A 22,500-nucleotide genomic window follows, 5' to 3' on the forward strand; every position below is an offset into this window, starting at 1 on the left:
ACCTCATCACTCTCTCTCTCTCTCTCTCTCTGTCTGCGCGGTCTCTCGCGGTACTTAAACCAGGGCATCATGCGGCCCCTAATGGAGCTTTCTGCCTCGCTGGACACCTACCGGCCCAACTCGGCGGCGCTTTTCCGAGCAATTTCAGCTGGCTCCAAATCTGAGCTGATCCTAAACGAAGGTACGTACTCGTGTTTGTATGTTTTCGATGTGTGTCTCTGCGTGCGTGTGCGTGATGTGGCTTTTACGAGAAGAATTCATGAGATTGAGCGAGACCAGCCAGCCAGACCGGAAGCCATGCCCGGAAGACGGCGACGACGACCAGTACGATGATGATGATGGAATGACTTTGTCTGTCTAGTCGTTGGAAGGAGCCACTAACCCCGGTTTGTCCATCACCACCACCACGGTCCAGGACGAGGACCAGACAGCGCCAAATGCTCAATGTAACCGACACTCGCCGAGGACGAGGAAAATGGACGAGCGTGACAAGTGTGACCGCTGTGGCCAACGCTGGTGCTCGTGGTTTGGTGGAGCGGTTCTCGGAAAAGCTGAAATAGGTGAAGAGGATAATAGAAAAAAAACAACCACCCGAGAAAACAACCTATAAATTGAAGTTTAAAAATAGATTCTCGACCATCCGTCAGCTGCACCACGCACCAAACACACCAACACGCGGGATGTGGCCACAAGCCGCACCGTTGGTTAAGGAACAGTGCTGTGCCAATGGTTTATGCTCGCGCAATGTAACGCAAACTCGGGAATGGACACAGAAACGGCAGCAAACGGTAGACCTGAAATGCTGTTATCATCAACCACAACGTCAGGGATGGCGCTGTAACAACCACCGGTCGCACCGTGGTCACAATCGCGCCGCAGGCCGCAGAGTGCGGTGGCCACGCAGTGCTACGCGAAATGCATATTAAAAACCACCCTCTCCCAGCATGGCCTCCCACTGATGGTGATGTTTGCCTTCGCTGCGATGGCAGAAGCTCACTTTTTGTCCCTTTTTCTGTCGCATTTCATCTCTTTGATGCCTGGGTGCCTGGATGCGTTGGACACTTTTTGGACCGGAATTTCGATTCATCCTCCGGTGAGCTAGTTTATTATCGGTTATTTGTGTTGATTGGGGTCCAACGGTGCACGGGAGTGACTTTTCGGTTCTTGGTGCCCTTTCAACCGAGGTAGAAGATGAGTTGATAAAGCGCTTGATTGGCACGTGAGTGAGGCAGATCGTGATCGATACCGGAGAGCAGCAACGCCAGGTTGGGTGTTCAACCCGAAAGGAAAAGGTGCGTCTGTTGTTTGATCCCCACCGCTATTGATGGCCAGGAGATAATTCGCTCCAAATGATGATGTCGTCCAAAAATATATCACTTTTCCAAATGAAAACATGGAAAATTGACAGAAAAGCAAGATTACTAGAAGTAAGGAAAAAGGAAGAAAGGATCTCCTTTCATCCTATTCAATGTTCTTGATTTTTTTTTTGAGATCGATGCCCGTTTTCATGTCACCTGCGGGTGATGTTTTGGGTGGGATGTTGGTTCTGTTTTGTTTGTTTTTGTGTCTCCGGTGACATCCGCCCATTCCAATCTTTTATCAAGGTTTTCATCTCATCTCTTATTTCTCTTTTCTTTCTTTTCCCCTTTTCATTTAAATCCCCGCAGAGAAGGAACCCGAACCGGTGAAGGACTTTGATCTGAGCGGCATTTACAGCTCGAAGGCGGACTGGGGTGCCCAGTTCCGGGCACCGACGACCCTGCAAACGTTCGACGACAACGGCCGCAATGGCAACCCGAACGGGCTCAGCCGGAACCAGGAGATGATGGTACGGAGTGCCATCAAGTACTGGGTCGAGCGGCACAAGCACGTCGTACGGTAGGTCATTTTGCCCGGAAAACAGATTCCGGACCAGCGGTTCTCCCTCGTCCAATGTTCACCGTGGCGTTCAAGTGTCGCTTGCGCTTCGAGAAAGCACGACAATCGAAATGGTGGTGGAGTAAGGTCCCGAGCGAAGCGAGCTAAAGGAAGCGCTCGAGCGCCCTCGAGACGTTGGGAACGTTGTACGGGGTGTGCCAGCAAGAGTACGAACCTTAAGGATCCGGATTCTACTCTTCTTTTCTCTTCGCTTATCTCTTCTGCTCGCCTGTATTTGCGCACCGTGCGTTTTTGCTCGACATTCTAATGGCGAATGCTCAGCTGTAATCATGATGAAATGAGTACTTGGCTCAAGTAACGACACTAAATTGGTTGTATATACGTCCGCTCCGTGGCTCCTTGGTGCTCGGTGCTAAAAGAACGTCAACAGGTTGGGTGTTCGCTCTGCCGCTGCTTCGTCATCGATAGCACCTATTTGCACTCCGTACTCCGTTACTCCTTCCCATCAAGGGGACCACTTTACCGGTTGTCACCGGTTCGAATTCGATCGTCTCTCGTTCGGCATGAACCTTCAAGATAAGAAAAGTATCTCGGTACCCGGTTCCACCTCATCGTTTCAAGCCATTGGTGTCTTTGTGCCTGTGAGCTTTTGAGCAACGCAGACATCTTTCGTCGTCGTCGTTGTCGTTATTGAAAATATTTTTCATAAATCATTCAACCTTTATCCCTGCCCTGACGTGGCCATTTTGTTTTCGGAAAATCCTCCCAAATCCTGATCAATGACTCCAGCCGGCGAGTCCGGACCAATTTTACATCATACAGCACGTCAACGGTAAGCACTGGGCTCCTGCCTGGTGGACGTAAATCGTTTGGCAAATATTCTCAAATCCTAACGCCTAACACCCATCTCCCAGCTACGGACCAGCATCTCGACGGATTGTATCATGCCGGAAGCTTTGCGCGCGCGGGGAAACCGGTCGCACCCAACAGATGGGAATCGAGCAGCCGATTTACTTGCCTTTGGGCGCTTTCCTCTGTCCCATAAATCGTCCAAGAGACCGACCGACCGACAGACCAACCGTTCGATCCGACCAGAGCGAATGAATGCGAGAAGATCGGAAAACGTTTAGCTGCCACACGAACGAACGAAGGAAAATTGAATCATCCGCTGGACTTGCCGAGCTCCGGCTAACTCCGGCCCGGTCTTGTTATCGTTGCTCGCGGGATTACAGGCATCGCTGATTCGACACCAACAAGAGTGGAGTCATCGGCAGCGGCAGCATCTGTTTCGCCTAATACAGCAGTAAATTTCGTTAGACACGTTGACTTGATTTGGCAATATTTGGCTTTCGTCCACCACCATTCCCATCGATTGTGGCCGCATAGGGTATCAGGACCGGGCTTAATCGATATACAATTCGTTGAAACCGCCACCACATTGCTTGCTCATCCTGACAGCACACATCGTCGGCGTCGTGGCGTGCCGTCGTGGTTTGCGGATCGTTTCTGTCAGGCTCGACCGTGGAGGTAGAGTTTATGTTTCCAATTTCCATGGTTCCACTCCCTCCTGATGGTCGCACACGATGTGAGCGACACGGAAAACTCCCGTTATTGAACCGTGACAATCCGGAACGGTACACACCTTGATGTCGTGCCGGGTCCTCAACGCTCGAATACACGAATGAAGCATTTTGCCGGATTTAAAACCATCGGACAAAAATGAAACCAAAGCCCGATTGCGAGTACGCGACTGTTACGACACGCCGCACGGCACTGCTGCTGCTGGCTGTCATCGACGTACTTTGCAGTACATCTGCGAACCGGCGATGTCCCCTTGGGCAGGGAGTGGTTCCGCAGTCGCTAACGTGCAGACCATCAACAGATGGCACAGACTCACACATCGGGGCCAAGGCCGCCAACGGTGGTGACAGAGTGTCTATCTACTTTCGGGCATTTGGAATTGGAATGTTGCTGTTGCGAGTTTCCACGGGAAGGAAAGGATTTCCCAGAGAGCATTATTCCATGTGTGCTTGTGTTTCCCACAGTTCCACGTGTGCGCGTTCCTCCACTGTGTTTTGTGTTGTCAGATGTCGCGGAATGTATACCGAGCGTCGGTGCGCGCCACGGGGGCCGTTTAACGGAAACAAGAAAAACCCTCCAGCCATCCAACCGATGTGTCGTTCTGTTCCGCTGCTGTTCGGGTAGCTCGTTGGTTGAGCTTTGAGCTCTCATTTCATTCTATTCAGTGTCGGTTTTTTCTGTTCCCTCGTTCTCATTGCTCCAGAGCGCACAGAGTTTTGAATTAACCAACTTTTCATCCACTGTTCGTCCTCGGAGCACAGCGAATGGCGAAGGGAAGCGAGGTCCTCGGGTATCGCTAGGGATTAGAAAGGTCGTTAGATGTCCACATAGTCCCCCCTCACTGATGGTATGGCACATACGGATGAAGAACTCTTTAAGATGCGAACGACTCGACACCAACAGCCGGTGGTGGTTGCTAAACGACCAGATTATTTGAGTTTGTTGATGGTTTTGGCGGTACTCTCTTGAGCGTGCGGCCCAATAATCGTCTTAAGGTTTGATATGTGCCATCGTCGTTCGCCCGTATTCGTCTGGCTCATTGAGTTCTCCGCCTCATTTAGCATCCGCACCAGCACAGAGCTCACACCTCCAAGATCAATAACATTTTGGAACTTGCCAGGCAGGGTATGACTGCTGGCAAAGTTTAAGCGACGTAATACCTATTAGTAGTAGCTCGTTCGACAGTTGCCGGAGTCCATTGAGGAATACCAGAAACCATACTTCCGTTCTTCCGGGAGGCGGTTTCATAGCTTTTTCATCATCGTTTCGGAATCGTAGAGAAACTCGTTGGCAAGAAAAGGCGTCGCTGAATTGAACGATGATTACCAAGTTTACCGAGAAGCCGGAAAGTGTCACCGATGCTGATTCCAATCGAGAGCGCAAAGGCTCGATTGTGGCCATTTGCCTATCCAAGAACTGGTGCTTCTACTTACTCTGCTGTCACTTTTCACTCGTCTTCCGTTCCACAGACTCGTTACGGCCATCGGTGATACGTACGGACCGGCGCTACTGCTGCACATGCTGACGTCTACCATCAAGCTGACGCTGCTCGCCTACCAGGCGACCAAAATTGACGGCGTCAACGTGTACGGGTTGACCGTGATCGGTTATTTGTGTTACGCCCTCGCTCAAGTATTTCTCTTTTGCATCTTTGGCAATCGGCTCATCGAAGAGGTACGATGGAGCGCGCTGGGCACTAGCTTTATGAAATGCTAATCCGTCTCTTCCCTTTTTCCACTCTCACCTCACGGTTCCCCCAGAGTTCGTCCGTAATGGAGGCGGCCTACTCGTGCCACTGGTACGACGGTTCCGAGGAAGCGAAAACCTTCGTCCAGATCGTGTGCCAGCAGTGCCAGAAGGCGATGACCATTTCCGGAGCCAAATTTTTCACCGTCTCGCTGGATCTGTTTGCCTCGGTAAGTAGGACGATGCCTGGCCTGAGTGCTTTCTCGCTTTTACTGCAAATCGAATCCCGGGTTATGGGTGTGCCTCTTGGGCGTCGTTATCATGGGAGGGGTTTCTGGCTAACGTTTGTCTCGTATTTCGTCTTTCTCGTCGTCTTTCGCTCTGGCGTCTAGGTTCTTGGAGCCGTTGTTACCTACTTCATGGTGCTGGTACAGCTGAAGTAATCAGTCTGATGTCTGGAAATTGCAAATTCCTAACAATGCAACAATTCACCTCACCACCAATACACCGAATCTCAACACCTCAACACACGCAAATAATTGAAGAGAAGGAAGGTGGACCTCATACGAAGCTTTAAGCTTTGGAAACCGAGACCATTGGGCCAGGAAACATGGCGACAAGAGCGATTAGAGTGTGGGATTCTTCAGCAAATGTCAGCATCTCGCAGCAAAACCCTAAGATTGTACCTTGAAAATCAAATGCCACGTGTGACAAACCCCAGTAGTAGTGAGAAATAAAGACAAACAACTGTTTCGCTTAGTGCAGCACCACGTTTGGAGCAGTAAAGGCGGCATTTATTTCATTAGAAATCGTCTCTCGTGTTGAGATCCGGCGATATGCACCCGATTTTGCATATTTCTTCGCCTCGCTCGCTACGTCATCCGCGCTATCGTTTCTTATCGTCTCTTCCGGAGTCCAAACTCAATTAAAACCATCCACGAACGCGGTCTGGTCTGGCGTTGCATTGCCCCCATCCGAGTGGATGATTGCATAAATGATAGAAAATCCAAAATTATTCATCAGCCTGGCTGGCTGGCTGGCCAGGCGTGGCCTGGCGTTTGGCAAACACTGAAACCGCCAGAGAGCAAAAAACGCGAAAGAATTCAAATTGCAAATTGTCTACATCCTTCCTCCATCCCACACAGACACAAGCGTGGTCAATTTCGGTCAAGTGGTACGATGGAAACGAGGGGCGAGAGGCAAAAAATCGAATGCATAAATTAGCAAATTTTCGCGAAAAACCCCGTTGTACGAGCAACTCGCGAAAGCAGCACCGTCTGCGCGCGGCCACTTCCTTGGCCAAAGAACAGGTCAACTGCCGGTCGGCTGCCGGTCCATGTGAGACAAGGTGTGAGGGAAAACTTTTGGGAAATAACTTTCGCACCACTACCCCCTCCCCCCCCCCCCCCCTCTGATGAAGCATCAGAGCTTCATCTCGGAATGGGCGATCAGCAGCAGCAGCGGTGAGGCGGCTGCTGCTTTCATTGTGCAAAATGCAATCTCTATCGCACCGTCATCGTCATCGGGGCCGGGCTAACGCCGTTGCCTGCACTTTCGTCGTGTTTTTATGACACTGAAGCTCGAAGAAGCCGCCTAGCCTGGCTGGCTGCACCAATTGTTTCCGCACACTTTTAATGGCTTTTTGGTCGTTGGGTTATTAACGAAATGGATGTAAAGTGGCGAGGCGAATCTGTCAGCACTTGGTAGAGCGCGTGCATAGCTCGAGGGCTATGTTATGATCGCACGGATGATTTCATCGCAACCATTTTGCTTGTCAAACAAAACCTAACCCAAACGCAGTGCAACTCAATTTTCTTCCATTCACACCAGTTGGTTCGACAAATTATTTTTGAGGCGCCTATTAATTAGAAATCGTCGTTTTGTGCTTCGAGACGAGATGGAGTAGCATTCAACTCGAGTTGAAATTCAAAGCCAGTTTGTATTTTTAACTCTAATGTTTGTTTAAAATTGTTTCATAGCCTTCGGTTTATTGGCATAAACTTTACTTTTCAAATAGGCCCACAGAAAAAAGTCAAGCGCCGTCATATGCGGCAAAGGAGGAAACCACCATTTATTCATCACCCATTGCACGATCACAGTTTCCACTATTGCCCGATTATTTTCAATGTAAAGTGTCACAATTTCAGTCCGCTTTTTTTGGCGTGAATTGATCCATAACTAAAATGGCATAGACTGAAGTTTCAGAAACTGGCCTATTTGTCCAAATCTGGTAAAAATAAACAGAGTTATTAAACTTTAAAATAAGGTTCCGCCTGATGGCGCACCCTGTAAACTCGTAACTATTCCCTTCAAACTATACTGAACAGCCATCTTTTGCAATACTACTTTTAACACATTATTAGACAGATGTGAGTGTTACGAATGCATCAATATATCTCACGTAAAATCATAAAAATGATAAAATGGCAAAAATGAAATAAAAACATTTCTAACTTGTAGATGGAAAGAGACAAACACGGCTAAAACAAGAAGTAAATGTGATCTTTGTGATAACATAAAATGTATTTCCCTGAAATAAACAGTACTTTACTTCGATTTTCTTAAATAAATTAAACTGCATTCCATTATCGAACCCAATAATTGCTAATTTCATTCCAATTGAATGGAAACTTTCCTTTTATTGATTCCTATCCCGATGAAAAAACGCTCTTCTCTAGACCAGAACGATCTCACGTCCTGTCGCAGAAAGTGCAAAAATGGCAGAAAAAGTTGGCCAAAAAACTGTTCCTCAATCATTTAACCACCCTGTTCTCTCCTCGCTACGCCGAACAACCTTGCTCGCATTGAAATGCGATCTGCCGAACCGTGGAGCGTTCCGAATCCGAAATCGATTTACTTATCATAACGTACCCACGGACCGGAGAGCATCGCTCTCGTGACGTAAATCGGTAGTCCGGGCGGGTGGTTTTGGCTAGCTACTACATATTACATCACCCCATGCTGGCCATCATGCTGCAGCTGCTGCCGGTACTGTGAGCCCCGAGAGTTTTACCGGTAGCGGCCAGACGCTCGTGCCGAATAATGAACAAATCATAAACATATGTTGGTATCAGGCACCAGGCGATGGGTGAGTCACCGGAAGTGGGTTGCGAGGTGGTTTGTTCTTCGTTCCGAAGCTCCGGTGCTCCGGAGCTCCAGCGCTCCGTATTCAAACGGTTTCACGCCGAACCGAAGGTCGGTTACCGTTGCTTTCTGCTGCTGAGGAGACTCCTCGAAGCTTCTAGCTGCAGATGCAGAAGCTGCTGCCAACCTTGGGATGTTCACCTCTTGATGGCGGTGGCTGGTGTGGGTTTGTGTGCCGACCAGGGCAACCACACGCTGTTACGGACCCAGGACGAACCAGACCGTAACCAATGTTCCAGTATCGCGTATAATTATCTCGTTAGTAAGCGGTTCGTCCGCCGTGAGCGCGTTGGAATCGCTCGCCAGGAAGCACGTTGTTTCTTTCACGATACCGAAGTACGCGTGTATATGTATTTGTGTGATAAGCAAACCAGGGGAACTCTATGCTAAAAGTGTCACATACGAACAGGCGATGGAGTCATTGGCACGGGAGTTCATGAAAAGCACGTTCACTGCTACTCGCTAGCTCGGTGGCCACTGGCTCCGATTTCGAATGATTTCAACCTCCTCATCCATTACACACCCTCGTACGCCATGATTGCAACTTATGCGTTGGGTTATCAACACCGCCCATTACCTCACCGCGACCCAACCGCTCGCAACCTGACCATCACACAAAGGAACGTCGAAATACCATCGATCGATCCGAACACACTCCACGCAATGCAACATGCACGATGCAACGCATAAGCCTAAGCGGAGGTGCTGGCAGCACGAGCACGAAATGCAGCGAGGAAATGATAAGTTTGCAAATCCTTTCCTCGACATCAACAAACCATGCGGTACTATGTTTAGTCTTTTTGGTGCGTCCGTAAGTTCGTTAAGTAAACTTCTGGTGGCCTTGCTTGCTCTGGCCAGCACCATCGGTTACGCAGGATGGAACGCACATCCTTTGGAAAAGCTCGAATGTTACTGTTGAAGGCCTTGCTGGCAGGAAGCTTCCAGAATCGACCATCGGCCTTCATCGATTGCTTTCCCTAGAACGCCCCCTAGAATCAGCGGTGCGCGTCGATGATTTCCGTGGAGCAATGTCCCTCCTCCTCCTCCACAGCAGCGAGCAAACTTGGTCATTTCCTCGGAAAAACAGTTCGCTGAGTAGCGAGCTGGTCGCTCGTTCGTCTGTTGCCTGTTCGTTAGTTGATCGATGTGCACGATGTTTCCGCTCAGCAAATCGCGTCATCCAAGTTCGCGAATTCCCCACGACGCACTAATCGGTGGCCCAGTTTGGTCCAATTAGGAGTATCATCCGATTCCGTGGCTGAAATGAGGAAGTTTTGATCGTGGAGCGAACTGGGAAAAGCGAAGAAGCACATTACACTGGCCTGTCAATCATTCGACCAAACGCTCGTCATCGAAACGCTCGTTGGTCGTTGGCTGGTGCTAAATAATTAACGCGATTGCGTGATTATGTGCGCACTACCATGGCATCAATCATCACTCCCCCCGTTGGGTGTGTTGAAAAGATCCCACCCCCCCGGGGGGTAGTGTGATCGGTTCCTCCCGGCGAGGGTTGCATCCCGGGGATCCCAGGTCATTATCGCCTGCCAGGGTAACACCTCACCGTTGTGTTCCACCGTTGCTTTACAGTTCGGGTCGGGAAACCAAAAGTCAAGCATCCATGACAAATCCCCACGCCCCCAGGCCCTCCCATCGCTAAATGGTTCAGGATCCTCGAACACGCGCACGAACCGGCCAAAGAGGAAACCAGTGAAAAGTTGGGAAAATGAATTAAAGCCAGTTCGGTCGAAAATCGGACATGGGCATGAACATCGCCCAACCAGGGCAGAGAGCGCGCAAAAATGCAATAAAATAAAACCGAAACGATTCGCCAAATGGCCAAGCGGCAGCGGCGGTGGTGGTCACTGGCAGCCGCACTGCGTTGGATTGAAAATGATATCTGGAATGTTAATTGATAGTGGAGCGAGCATAAAGCTTTCAAGCTGCCCATTACCGTTCGAACGGCAAGTAATCACGCATTCCGAGGGGGAGAGGAAGCCAGAGGGGATGGTAACAGGCGGGCGGGCGTGCGTGCGTCGTTAGGTGGGTGGTAGGTCGGTCGGGCGGTTTGGGATAAAATTGAAAATCAAAATGCCGAAATGCACGGAAATGATGTGCATTACATGGGCGTACTGGGGTGGCGTGCGGTGGTGGTTGCCTCATTCGCGGTTTCGCAAAATGATATCCGAAATTGAGTTCCGGTCGCCGAGCCGGATTGTGCTGAGGATTTGCTGTTTTTGATTTGCTAGCAAAATATTTTCCCGCCACGGCATTCGATTGAGCTTCGTCCGTTAGTTCCAATTTCCCTAAGAAACGAAGCATGATAAGGGATTATTTTGCGTTGTTTTTGGGACTCCCTTTACAGTCCCTGGTCACATTTCAACAGCGGGTCTCGGTTGTGAATTTTCCAATTTTCCTAGCATCAAAGTTCAGCCGCTCGACCGGACCGGTCACTGGGGTCGTCCACTTTCTCCATCGGAATCGCTCCGGCTCCGCTGGCCGACGGTTTGCCTTCCATCGAGTTCCGTGCCACCATTCGGTTACGCGAACTGACCGGCGAGTCCACCATTTTGCTGCGTTACGTTTCCGCTTCCTTCAATCCAGCGGCTGGCAACAATTTCCATTGCTCGATCGATCGATTCTGGCGTTCGGTAAGATGAGGATGCATGATGCTGCGCACTGATTGATCTGATCACTATCGCGAGTGGGTGTTACATCGTTCACCCCCTCCGATCGCGTGGCGTAATAGAGAATACATTTGATTAAGTACTTCCTATGGCGTTTGTGTGACGTGTTCGGGCACTTCTCCACTTTTGAGTATTATTACCCGTGCATTACTCTCGCTACATTTTGATGTTCCGCGCGATAAAGTTCGTAGAGAAGCACACGTTGTGCTCCATTGTTCGATTGTGGATCCAAAAAAATCACAACATTAACCGCTCATTGCTACGATTCAACTGTTTCGCCGACATTATTCTTATATATTCCATCGTAGTAGCGTCCGTTTCGGAGGATGATCTCCAGATCGAGTTCGTTTATGCGGCATTCAATGAGCAGCGACAGCGCTTGCCATGAATCTCTCTCTCTCTCTCTCTCCTGCCAATGCGGTCGCCAATGTCATGTAACAAAACTAAAAGTGCCATAAAACGCTTTTCACGTTATTTATGAATTTATGAAGCACTCGCACATTATGGGCATACTCGAGCAGCTCGGTTTTATGAAACAGTTGCCCAAAGGCGTTAAAAAGAGGCCCAGGTTTCTCCTTCTGCTTCCCTCTGAATGATTCATCAGCACCGCGAGTGCGCGGTCCTGTATGACTGTATTTGAACAACAACAACAAATGAAATAATAAAATGAAAACTGGAATGAAAATCGCAAACAGCGAGTAAAGAGTTGCCTTAATGTAATCACAGTCCGGCTAACGAAATTCACCGAAAATGCGAGCAGCAGCAGCAGCAGCAGTTTGCTATCCGTGGACTCAAGGGCCCACCAGGCACCGGCTGACCGTGTTGGCCCCCGGTAATGCCCAGCCCGGAGTGTGTAGCAACTTTTGCAACGAGGATTGGATTGATAAAACTCGGCGGCGCGTGCATGTCTCGCACGCGCACTCGTACACAGCAGCAGTGCCAGCAGCAGCTTTTCGCGAGCGTTCCACATACATAAACATACACAGAGAATCATCTTCATCCACCACCATCATCCTCATCATCATAATCATCACCAGCAGCAGCAGCACCGCATGATCGCCGTAATCATGCCTCCAACACCCTCGCCATCGCCATCGCCATCGCCGCCAATGCACACAGACACAGATGAGGTGCATCGATGATGCGGAGGTTAGCCAACCAGCCAACCAGCCAGCCAGCGGAAGGAAAGCGAAAATGGATATCAAAAAACGGAGTAAAGCACATACACAACACACGAACGCAGGCACGCACGCATGGCTGGATGGATGGATGGTGGGCCACGAAAAACTCGGCACTCGGGCACTATCAGTTGCATTAATTAATGTGCGCTCCAGCTCGAAAAACTCGTGGCGATGATGGCGACAGAGAGAGAGACGGGGAGAGAGAGATAGAGGGATGGAAAATCACTCCAACTCGTGTGCAACCCATTTCGAATGGAAAGCTCGTGACGAAGACAATTAAATTTCTATCAAATTATTATCACTCGCGCCCGGTTCCGTGCCGTGCCGTCTGCTTGCACTTTGCAACTTCTGGGTTCCACCTCTCCAACGGGTCCGGGGAGTTTTCCGTTGTCCTTTCGTTCCGTTCCGCACACGGCGATACGGCACCGGTTGTGGCAACGGACGCGAGTCTCGCCAACTCGCGTCAACTGTCGGCAAATGGACAAAGTTTGTCGCGCTGGTGAGCGAACCGTGAGCAGAACTCTATCATCGGTGGACGCGGATGTGGCTGTCGCTGTTGTAGTAGCACGATAGCTGGTGCTGGATGGTGATAACTGCAACAACTTTTATTTATCCTTTTTTTTGCACAGTTACAACTGTGAGAGGGACCCAGCAATAAATAAAGAAGCAGAATATTCTCGTTGGTTACCAATTTCGTTGGTTACTAGAGACTTTTCCTTATGCTTTTGAGTTCGTTCAGGAACAAGATACAAAACAATAAAGAGCCAAGCTGTGTCGATGCGATTATGTTTACAAGTATTTATGTTCCAGAAACCACTCTAATCGCTTTAGTTGTGAGTAACATATTAATACACATCATCACAGGCAAACAGAGCAAAAAGCATAAACCACCAAGCAAAGGTCAAAAGCATACAAATCATCGGGCAAAGAAAAGATTGATTCGAAGATCCAATTCCCCCCCGCCATCACCGTGGCTCCCTAATGAAGGGTTCGCTTTCGAAATCGAAACATTAAACAAACACCCGACCAAACCGAACCTCAACAAAGCATCGAGCGAACGAAAGATCGACTAGCGATCGCTCAATCGCACGGGCCACTCCGCCCAAGGCCACCATTGCGTCCAACCGTTGGCCCTCTGCTTAGGCCTCCTCCTCCTCCTCCTTCCCATTCCCCTCTCATTAGCCAACGATCGATATGCAGCCTGGCGCAGGACATTACAATCGAAACACAACCGGCATTTGCGCGAGCTTTCGGTAGCTGAAAAGGAAAATGGCCCCTAACCGGAGGCCACAACCCGCGGTCACGGCCCCACATCGCAGCGTTGTGCCGCAATCCCAGGCCAGCCGCAGAAGCGGCGGCCAACTGCGTGGCGTGGCTGCCAACACGCCATTCCGATGTATGTAGCTTGTTGCTAGCGGGCTGGGGCAGGGTTTGGAAACATCATCCTTTTGGGCAGTCGCCTCCTGCAGCTACGAATCGGGGCATGCTCGCGGTAGGCACGCGACAAACAGCAACACCAATAGGCCAGGACATGGGTCTATGCCACGGGGCTTTGCGTGTCGGTGGCGCCACCTGTCCCGCGGAGGGAGTCCCAACCGTTGTGCTAACTTATGCCGCCAATGTATGCCGATGTGTGTGCGCACGCAGGCAGGCATAGTTCATGTACCGGCTCTACGGTATGCCAACCTTTACCGTGCCTGGAACTGACCACAAGAAGAATAGCGTGCGTGCTCGAGCAAACGGCTACGAATGCAGCGAGCATTATGCACAATCGGGAGTTACTTCCTTCTACTAGCGCACCGCCGCGGGTCTGCGTGGCAACTACAACCATCATCGTGATCATCGTCATGATCATCATCGCCAGCGGCACCACTATGATGACTCACAACACACCTTGGCGAAGCTTTCCGCGCGGTATGCGAGTTTGCTTCGTTGCGTCTTTGATGAATTTTTCGCGCCGCACACCCCCTTTTCCCAACTCGCCACCTTCTCTCTTCTGTTGGAGCTGGAGAAATTCGCCTCAACCCCACTGGCTGGCGCGTGTGGCGCGATCATGCCGCACGCCGCTGCAGAAGTAGTGCTTTCATCCCCTCTCCGGTGTCCGGGGTACGCGTTGGTATTGGTGCACCGTAGCGCGTATAGGAGTGTGGTGCGGTTTGATGGTGTGCGGCAGTTCTTTAAATATTACCTCCCGGTACACCGGACAGCATCGTTCAGTTCGGTTCCAGTGGTCCAACAGTGCACAGCAGCAGAGAGCACAGTAGCTCACTCGAAACTCGCAAACCGTCCCACACACCGCCCAGTGAACGATCCAGTGCCGGATTACCATCCCCAAACACCTTCCAGCAAAGCCGTTGCAGTTGCAGCCGCCATCGCCACCAAAGAGTGATCTCGTCGTCTTCGTCTTCGTCGTCGTCGTCGCGAATCCCAAACACCCAAGGTATACTAGAGCGCAGCATCGCCACGAGATCACGAGTGATTCCGTTTACCCCAGTGTGCCCAGACCAAATCCCCATTGCAAGTGCAAGTGTACAGAGACAGGGAGTTTTGCGCGTTGCACAATCGATCGGTGCCCTGTCCCCTTCTCTTCCTATTCGCCCACTTGAAATGTCCATAAGATGATGTCCCCCCCACCCGCCACGGAGTGTACCACTCATCGGTTGGCATGCAACCGGTTAGCATTGCGACACGATCGCACTTCTTGGAGATCGCGGCTGCTGCTGCTGCAGTTGCTGCACTGCCAAGTCTCGTCCAAGAACTATGGAAACATTATGCAACCGTAACCAGTGTTGCTACCGGCATTAGGAACTAGGCGCAGTGATGTTGAGCAACATAAGGGTCTCCGTGCTCCGTGCCCTACGATCGGATCGTGATCAAGATCGCAAACCTGGTGGTGGGCCTGGCACACTGGTTTACTGCAGCGTGAGCTAAAAAAACCGATGTTTGTGAAAGTAGACGCGGCCCTTTCACGGAAAGCCTCTACGGTTTGGTGTTTCGCGCAGCATCCCGCGAGCTTTCCGGTCTTCGCTCTTCTCCGGTCGCGCGCTGAATGTTGCTGAAGGATGGAAAAATCTCTGGCCATTCGGTCGCCATTAGATTGATGGCTACAGGAGGATTTATGCAACTGGATGGCTCTTTTCGCGATCGCACTCTTGACGTAAGCTGCAGTTCGCTGTTCGTCTTGTCGCTTGATTGAAGTAGTTAAAGTGTAGCTGGAGAATATTTGGGATTTTCGATTCCCAAAAGATGTTAGAACAAAGACAAGGCCCCCTTTTGTTTGGATATTCGTGTCTCTATCTCCTTTCAGAATGATTCTACTTTTCTTTCTTCCACCATCTCGCCTGTTGTCTCCCTTGACACTAATTTCCAGCATTTCTTGTTTCAAATCGATTTCCCACTTTTCCAATCTTCATTTCATTTCCTTCTTCTTCTTCTTCTACTTCCTTCCTCTAATCGACGATTCTCTTCTCTTTCACGACCACGCTGGGGGGTCCAGAACCGAACAAAAATCTTTCTCCACAAAATCTTAAAAAACCAAAAAGAAAAAAAAACCAGATCAAACGCGCCCACAAGATGCCACCGACCGTGCATAAGGAGACCAATTTCTCCACCACCGATCTGAAGTGGAAGGTACGTTCGAACTGCCTCTGGCTGGCACGCGGGGTTCGCTCTTCTCCTCCATGTTGTAACCTCGCCTCTCGCCTGCGAATGCTAACCAACCCCCGGTCCGGTCAACCCCGGGGAGATGTCACAAAGCATCACAGCAGCAGCTGCTGCTGGCATTCTAACATCGCCATCGCCGGGGTCCATGTCCGTGCATAACTCACCCCGCAAACGCCAACCAATATCATTGCTTTCCTTACCCGCGCTCCACGCTAATCATAATTCCTCCGCTCCGTGCAGGCAGCAATAACAACCGCAAACACCACCAGGGAATGGGTTCCGTACCGTAACACTAGCATTTAGAGGTAGAGCTGGAGCTGGAACTAATCGTACTCCGAACGCGAGCGCGCGCGCGCGCGTTGTGTAGGGGCCAGACCAGGGTGAGAAGGAGAGAGTGATCTATGTAGGCCGCATGCTGGTAGACGGTAGAGATTATAGTCGCTTCCATAGCCTACTTACATTATCCATTATCGAAGCAGCGTCCAATCAATTGTTGAGCCGATGAGCCACGAGATTCTGCAAATTGGCCACCGTTCCGTGGGAGGAGATAGACGCAAAACTAGATCGCATCGTCGTTACCGCCAGTTGATAAGGCACCGCGGAAGCCAGATGGTTCCCCACGCGGCCACTCACGGTTAATCGTATTGGGAGGGGTGGCGGCCCCAAAAATGGCTGCAAAATTTAAGATTCGCGAAGCTTTCGCAAAAGACGTAAGCATCCCGCGGGCGGGCAAGCAAAGCAAGGCAGACGATCGCGCGCTCGCACCAAACACCGTCTGCGATCGAGACCATTTTCCATCCGGCCAGATGCCTTTCACCAGTGATGGAAATTTAATGGACGGAAGGGAAAATTGAGCGTCCGCGGTAGTGGCATCGAGCGAGCGAACGAGCTGGCGAGCTGGTGAAACGCTCGGAAGCGAACGTGCGCATTTTCCAAATCCCCCCCTCCAATCCGAGGGTGGAGATGACGAGGTGGTGGTGGCCCCACGACCAACCAACCGACGGCCATTGGCCTCATTTTTTTGGTAGGGAGGGGGGGGTTTTGGAGTCGGAAAGAAGCGCGCGCTCAACCGCGGAAATCGTGGTGCGTCTATCCGTGATCGGGTGGTGTGAGAAAAGATGAGGGGGGTGGATTTTTGGGGGTGGGGGATGAAAGATCCCGATACTAACCGGCGAGCTTTGGAAACGGTTTCGAAACGGTTTTGGAACTTTTTTTCCTCTCCTTCTTTTTTTTTTTTCTTTCGATATTTATGATGAAGCTCCGGGGCGGACAGTGATCCAACATGCCAGCTGCCAGGTTATCCGTCCAGTGAAGTGTTTTCCATCAAATCACCCCCAAAAGTCCTCGTTTGGTGGGTTGGTTTGGGGTGGATGTAATTGAAAATCAAAATTATTACCAAAGCTCATCTGCAGCTGGCAGATGCAATTGGATGCGAAGTGACCGTAATGCTACCGATGGTCAGCTGTGTTGGCATTCCCAGTTCTCTGGTCAATCAATTAGTCGATGTGCTGGCAGCAAAAAAATAATTTTAATTCCAGCACACTTCCCGCGTGGCATCTGGACACTCCCCCACAAGGACACCAAACATGGTGGCCGATCCAACAGCGGAACGAGCGAGCAAATCATATGGTGCCACTAATTGCCGATCGGTCGTCATTTGCATTTCACGATCGAACAGAAAACGAAATGGCTTTTGCGTGAGTTCATGTGGCCACTTGGACTTGGCTTGTGGCCCGGGTCCTCCGTGGCACCCCTTGCTTGGCCAGTAAACCTTGGACCTTGGAACACCTTCGAGCGGGACGATGGATCACGTTCCCGGGTTCGGGATGCAATCGATTCATTCGAAACGCCGTGAATTATGGTCACCGCCGCCATCGTTGTCGTGGTCGTGGTCGTCGTTGTTGCCGCATGACTAACGCAGCAGCAGGAGCAGGAGCAGGAGCAGGAGCTAACTCAGGCTCGTGGTCATGTCATAAATCTTGTCAAAACCACCGAACCGAACCGGAGCAAATCTTTCCTGTGGGTTGCCAACCAGCCTGCCAGGCAGGAAAGTTCTTCTGCCACCGTGGCGTCGAAGGTGTAAAGATGGCGGCAAAAGTTTCTTTCGGTCCCTCAGCTCAGCTCAGCTTAGACCCCGTGAAACCGTAACGGTGCAGATCGATATGCCGGTCCGGTGCGGTGGCCGTGGCCGAAGCAAACTATCATAAATTCTAACGGATCGGTTTCCGGTCCGGAAAAGAAGTTGTTTACAGCGAGGCCGTTTGTTGAGCGCGCTGCCGGCGGAGCAAGTACCTGAATCAAGGTCCGCACCGAGAAGCTGGACCGAGACCATCTTCTCCAGGTTGTCCAGCAGTCCAGGACCTCCAGTGCGGTCCTTTCCAATGAATAACCAACTGTTAAGTACCGGTAATGTGCTGTTAGCGAAAGTTTTGTGTCCTGGCGACCGAAGCTGTGCCACTGTTGTCACCATTGAAGAATTTCTTTGAAACAGATTCTTCGAAAATGAAGCTAAAGATGGATGGATTCGGAATGAGCATTTCTGGCGTTGGAACAGCGATGACTCACACCGGCATTTTACGGATTTTGAGAGAGAGATACATCATTGCAACAGAGCACCGACCACTTACGCCGCCCATATTTATCCGCTCACCGTAGAGACCGTTAGCAATGACTGATGTGGATGCGTCGTTCATGGCAAAAAAGGGGGTCATGAAGTGGTACTCAACTGAAGAGCCTGCTGACCGCGGCCATATCATATGTCGCGGTGCTGGGGCCTCAGGCCCTATATGACGTACCAAGCGCCACATCCCTCCATCAATCCTGAGCAGCGTAAATCGACGGTTCCAAGGGGGGAACATTCGCTTTTTTCAAAATTGACTTTCGCTTGGTATCTAGCAGGGCACTTTTGCCTCAGTTGAAGCTTTCGAGGCCTAAATGGCAACATGAACATGTGCCAGGGCTAGTTAGAGTGAAAGAGAGAGATCCCCTCTCATCCCAGGGCCAGATGGTCGGCCAGCCGGTGTTGCATAACTCGCTGCTCAGCATACATGCTGGTGTACTTGCATGCCAGGCATGCAGACCACCACCACCACCGCGGCGACGATGGCTTTGGTTTACTTTCCTCTTCGTTTTTCATCTCGCTTTTCTTCACTTCCATCGTCATTATGATCAGCGTTAGTGATGTTGAGCTTTGGTGCTTCAAAGCCAGGATTGCGTGTGGTAATCTGGGTGCAAAAAGAAAAAAAGGGGCGGCCAGTAAGGTGATTGCGAAAGCCCAACAAACGTCACCAGGCACCTCCGGCCCTGGAAACTGGTTGCTGCTCTCTAGAGAACCACCATTGGCTAGAGCCGAGGAGCTTGGCTTTTCTGTTCCACTCTTTTGGCCATTCTATTACGGAAAGTGGTTTTCCATCGAGCCCTAGGTCTCGATGGTTGGGCCGAGGGGTAGTAGAACCACGGAACAAACACTATCTCACCTCCTGCTGAGCGGCTAGAAACGAAAATTTCGAGCAAAAACGATCCCTTCAAGATACACATTAAGGTGGAAGGAAACGCACGTGTGCTTCACATGCGTGGCCACAGCACACGGAAACCGATAAGACGAGGGGTAGGCAGAATACTGTCAAAACTTTCTGATGATTCCGGCTTAACGGCCAGTCATCGACCATCGGCCCCAAAATGGAGAAGATTTATGCCGAGGGCCCACCCCCAAAGGTTCGTTACAAATCGAGTGTCCTTGTGCGGAACCTGCCTTTTCCCTGCTCCAGATCGTTCAATCGGAACGAAGGAAAATGATGGTTTTAAATATTTATGGGCCTGCTATTGGAAAGTCCGTTCAGTGTCGTTTTATTAGATACCTTCCTGGCCAATCCACAAAATCGTATCCCAACGTGGGCACCTTCTGCCCCCAGGGGCAGAACGTGCGAGAGAATAGGCTCGGTGGGGTTTGGCTCGGGAACAAAAACTTTGCCGGATCAGCAAATTGCCGAAACGCTTTATCATAGTTTACGTGTGGCCAGACCATGGCAAGGGGATTGAGGATGCCGCAGAGACTCCAAGGAACACGAAACTCTTCTCCGTGCGGCTTGCTTCACACTAATTTACTCGGTTAGCTTGCGGCTGTCTTGGGTGTTCTTGAGATGATTCTAGTTCCTGCAGACGCCGTACCAAACCGCCAAAACCGCTGGCTAAACGGTGCGATCTAATGAATCTCAAATGGGGCGCTGAAGTGGTGCAGTGATAGCAGCACTTGGCGTTGAGTGCCCGCCACACAGAACACTAAAAGCGAGGAAAAAGAGTATTAAAAAAAGGAGGTCCGCAGAGAGGGCCGCTTCCTTCCCGCGAGTGTTAATTAAGAAGTAAATTGTGTTAGCCATCGCGGAAGAAACCCGGGGCCAATTCCAAAGGAGTTGAGCAGCGTGGGGGAGAAGTAAAAAGCTCCACAAGCTATTATTTTCTTCCGAACCTCCCCGGTTTTTTGTATTTCTGCTGCTTTCCTTTCAATCGGCGCCAGTAATGGGCAACGATGCAGTTGAAGAACATAATTGAACGGATCGGAGAGGTGTTATACATTGTACTGCGTGGCGCTACTTCTATTGGAACTTTAATTGTTCATTTAAAGTTGGTTTTGATTCGCCTTTCGCCATTAACGGTCATTTGGGAGCCCAGCGACAATCTCGACGTCGTCCACCGAGGGCCGGCCAATTAGGCAGAGAGCTGTAAGGCCGTGAGCTGTCAACAGTTTGGCCAGTATTAGCCAACGGTCCGCATTACACGGCGGATTATGAAACAGTAATAAAAAACAGTAAGTTGGCCAACAGTGTGTGCGAGTGTCGACCTCGGACCTCACGGCCGAAGACGACAAACGGTGCACCACCGTTGGCCCGGGGTTGGATAAATCTCTCTTGAATTATTCCGTCCGCTTGTCCATCGCGTCGTGCGAAACTTTGCGTCACCATCGGCGCTAGTTTTGTGTGTGTTTTTATTATTTGTTGGCCGTCACCACCAACAGCAGCAGCAACTCTTCACCGTTTTATTTACCAGCAAAGTTTTGCGAACTCAGTGGGTAATTTGTGCTCCGAATGATGAGAAATACTACGGCATTAATGATAATTTAGTTTCTCCGGCTGCGTCATCACCGTTGAGCGACTTTGAGGCTCCGATTGCTCCGAAGATGGAGACACCGGTGACATCGTGGCCTCCCTCGCCCGTCTGTCGGAGTTGGTTTATCATCATGAAGGCACGGCCTAAAAACGACCCCTGGGAGGCCAAACAATTTGTCTTTCCAACAGCTGACGCAGTGGCGGCGATTTCGACTCGTCTCTGGGTCGATTTAAATGCGCGAGAGCAAGAAATGCGTCGACCGGACCTTGTTGACATTGATTTAATAATCCAATTTAAGGATACCGGTCACACTCGAGGCAAAACCCGAGACCGTGGCTTTCCCTTCGCAGAAGACTGGGTTTCCCTTTTTCTTTTTTCCTTTTGCTGGCGAAAAATTTGTCAACTACAGCGCGGTCCGGTCGGCGGTCCGTCGGTCGGTCAGATGGTTTTGCATAAAAAAATGTCCCGAAAATGGACCATCGGGTCGCTTCAGGGGCCTACCTCTCCTCCTATTTTTTTCCTGCTTTTTTAGCAGTTTATTTGACAACCTCTTAACCCTGCGTCGCTCTCTTCCCGCGCCCCTTTCCCACTGCGTCTGCTGTGAAGTCAATGTCAACGTCACTTGGGGATTGTCAGCTACTCACAGAAAAGCTCGCCGACACAGAGCCTATTCTGGGATGCTGAGTCTGCCATCAAGTTGATCCCCTCGAACGCCCGCTCGCGTCCTCGCTCTCTCCGCTTGTCCGGTGCGTTGCGGTTTACTATTTACTTGGCCGAAATTAGAAAATGAATAACCTTGCGGCGGTTGCCATGGTGAGCACGGTGGGCACGCTTGAATGACATCTCTATCGGGGAGTAGCGTGCGTACCCAACCTGCGGCTGATGGCTAATTGGTGACCATACGGAGTGCCCACCCCGTCCCGGTCCTGCAGACCAACGAAAACAAAGTTAACCTTCAGCAGCAACGCAGCCAGAGCGGGGCCAACGCCACGAATCATTGCGTGCCGCTTGCCACGACGACGGTGATGACTTTGCAGACGAGGCCCGAGATGATGATGATCGTGGCGCGTGGTTGCGGCAAGAAGCTGAACACGCACGAGCACACTACATGTGGCTTGCGGTTAGTGGATGCAGAGCTTTCACGCCACAGCGCGTACTACCCCGGGTCTGGTCGGTCTTCCGTCAAATCACCGTAACGTCCCGAGTGCTAAACTGTACCAACAACCACAACAACAACGCCTCGGATCAAGAGAGAGAGAGAGGACTAACGATGACTCCAAATGACGAAGAAGAAACACCTTTATGGTGGTGGTAATGGTGGCGACCACTAGCTTTCTAGTGTTACATGCATAATTGTGTTGCTTCTTTTCCTTGTTGTTCGGCGTGACTTGGCGTCCGCAATCATCGCAATCCTTCTTCACCGCGTGAACCCTCCGGTACCAACACCAGTACCAGTGCACTGTTGCCGCAATAGTTGATTTCACGGTTTGGTGCGATGTTTTTGGGGAGGGGTAATGGTGCCACCGGCCCCTGCTAGTGTATCCGTGCAGCATCTTGGCCACCAAACAGACCGCGCCTCA

General features: G+C 50.7%; 2 protein-coding genes across 2 annotated transcripts in view; both read left to right on the plus strand.

Annotated features, from left to right (window-relative positions):
• LOC126574111 (odorant receptor coreceptor) overlaps nt 1-5,907 on the plus strand; it is a 9,088-nt gene extending 3,181 nt beyond the window's left edge. Inside the window, exons 5-9 of the mRNA XM_050234101.1 lie at nt 64-181; nt 1,668-1,878; nt 4,929-5,133; nt 5,220-5,375; nt 5,538-5,907. Of these exons, the coding sequence (XP_050090058.1) occupies nt 64-181; nt 1,668-1,878; nt 4,929-5,133; nt 5,220-5,375; nt 5,538-5,588 (741 nt within the window). The 3' untranslated portion in view covers nt 5,589-5,907. The remainder of the gene's footprint in view (nt 1-63; nt 182-1,667; nt 1,879-4,928; nt 5,134-5,219; nt 5,376-5,537) is intronic.
• A 9,773-nt stretch (nt 5,908-15,680) lies between these two features.
• LOC126580995 (alpha-tocopherol transfer protein-like) overlaps nt 15,681-22,500 on the plus strand; it is a 9,632-nt gene continuing 2,812 nt past the window's right edge. The window contains exon 1 of the mRNA XM_050244376.1: nt 15,681-15,784. Coding sequence (XP_050100333.1) covers nt 15,728-15,784 — 57 coding nt within the window. The 5' untranslated portion in view covers nt 15,681-15,727. The remainder of the gene's footprint in view (nt 15,785-22,500) is intronic.

Source organism: Anopheles aquasalis, chromosome 2 (genome assembly GCF_943734665.1).
Source record: "Anopheles aquasalis chromosome 2, idAnoAquaMG_Q_19, whole genome shotgun sequence".
Lineage (NCBI taxonomy): Eukaryota > Metazoa > Arthropoda > Insecta > Diptera > Culicidae > Anopheles > Anopheles aquasalis.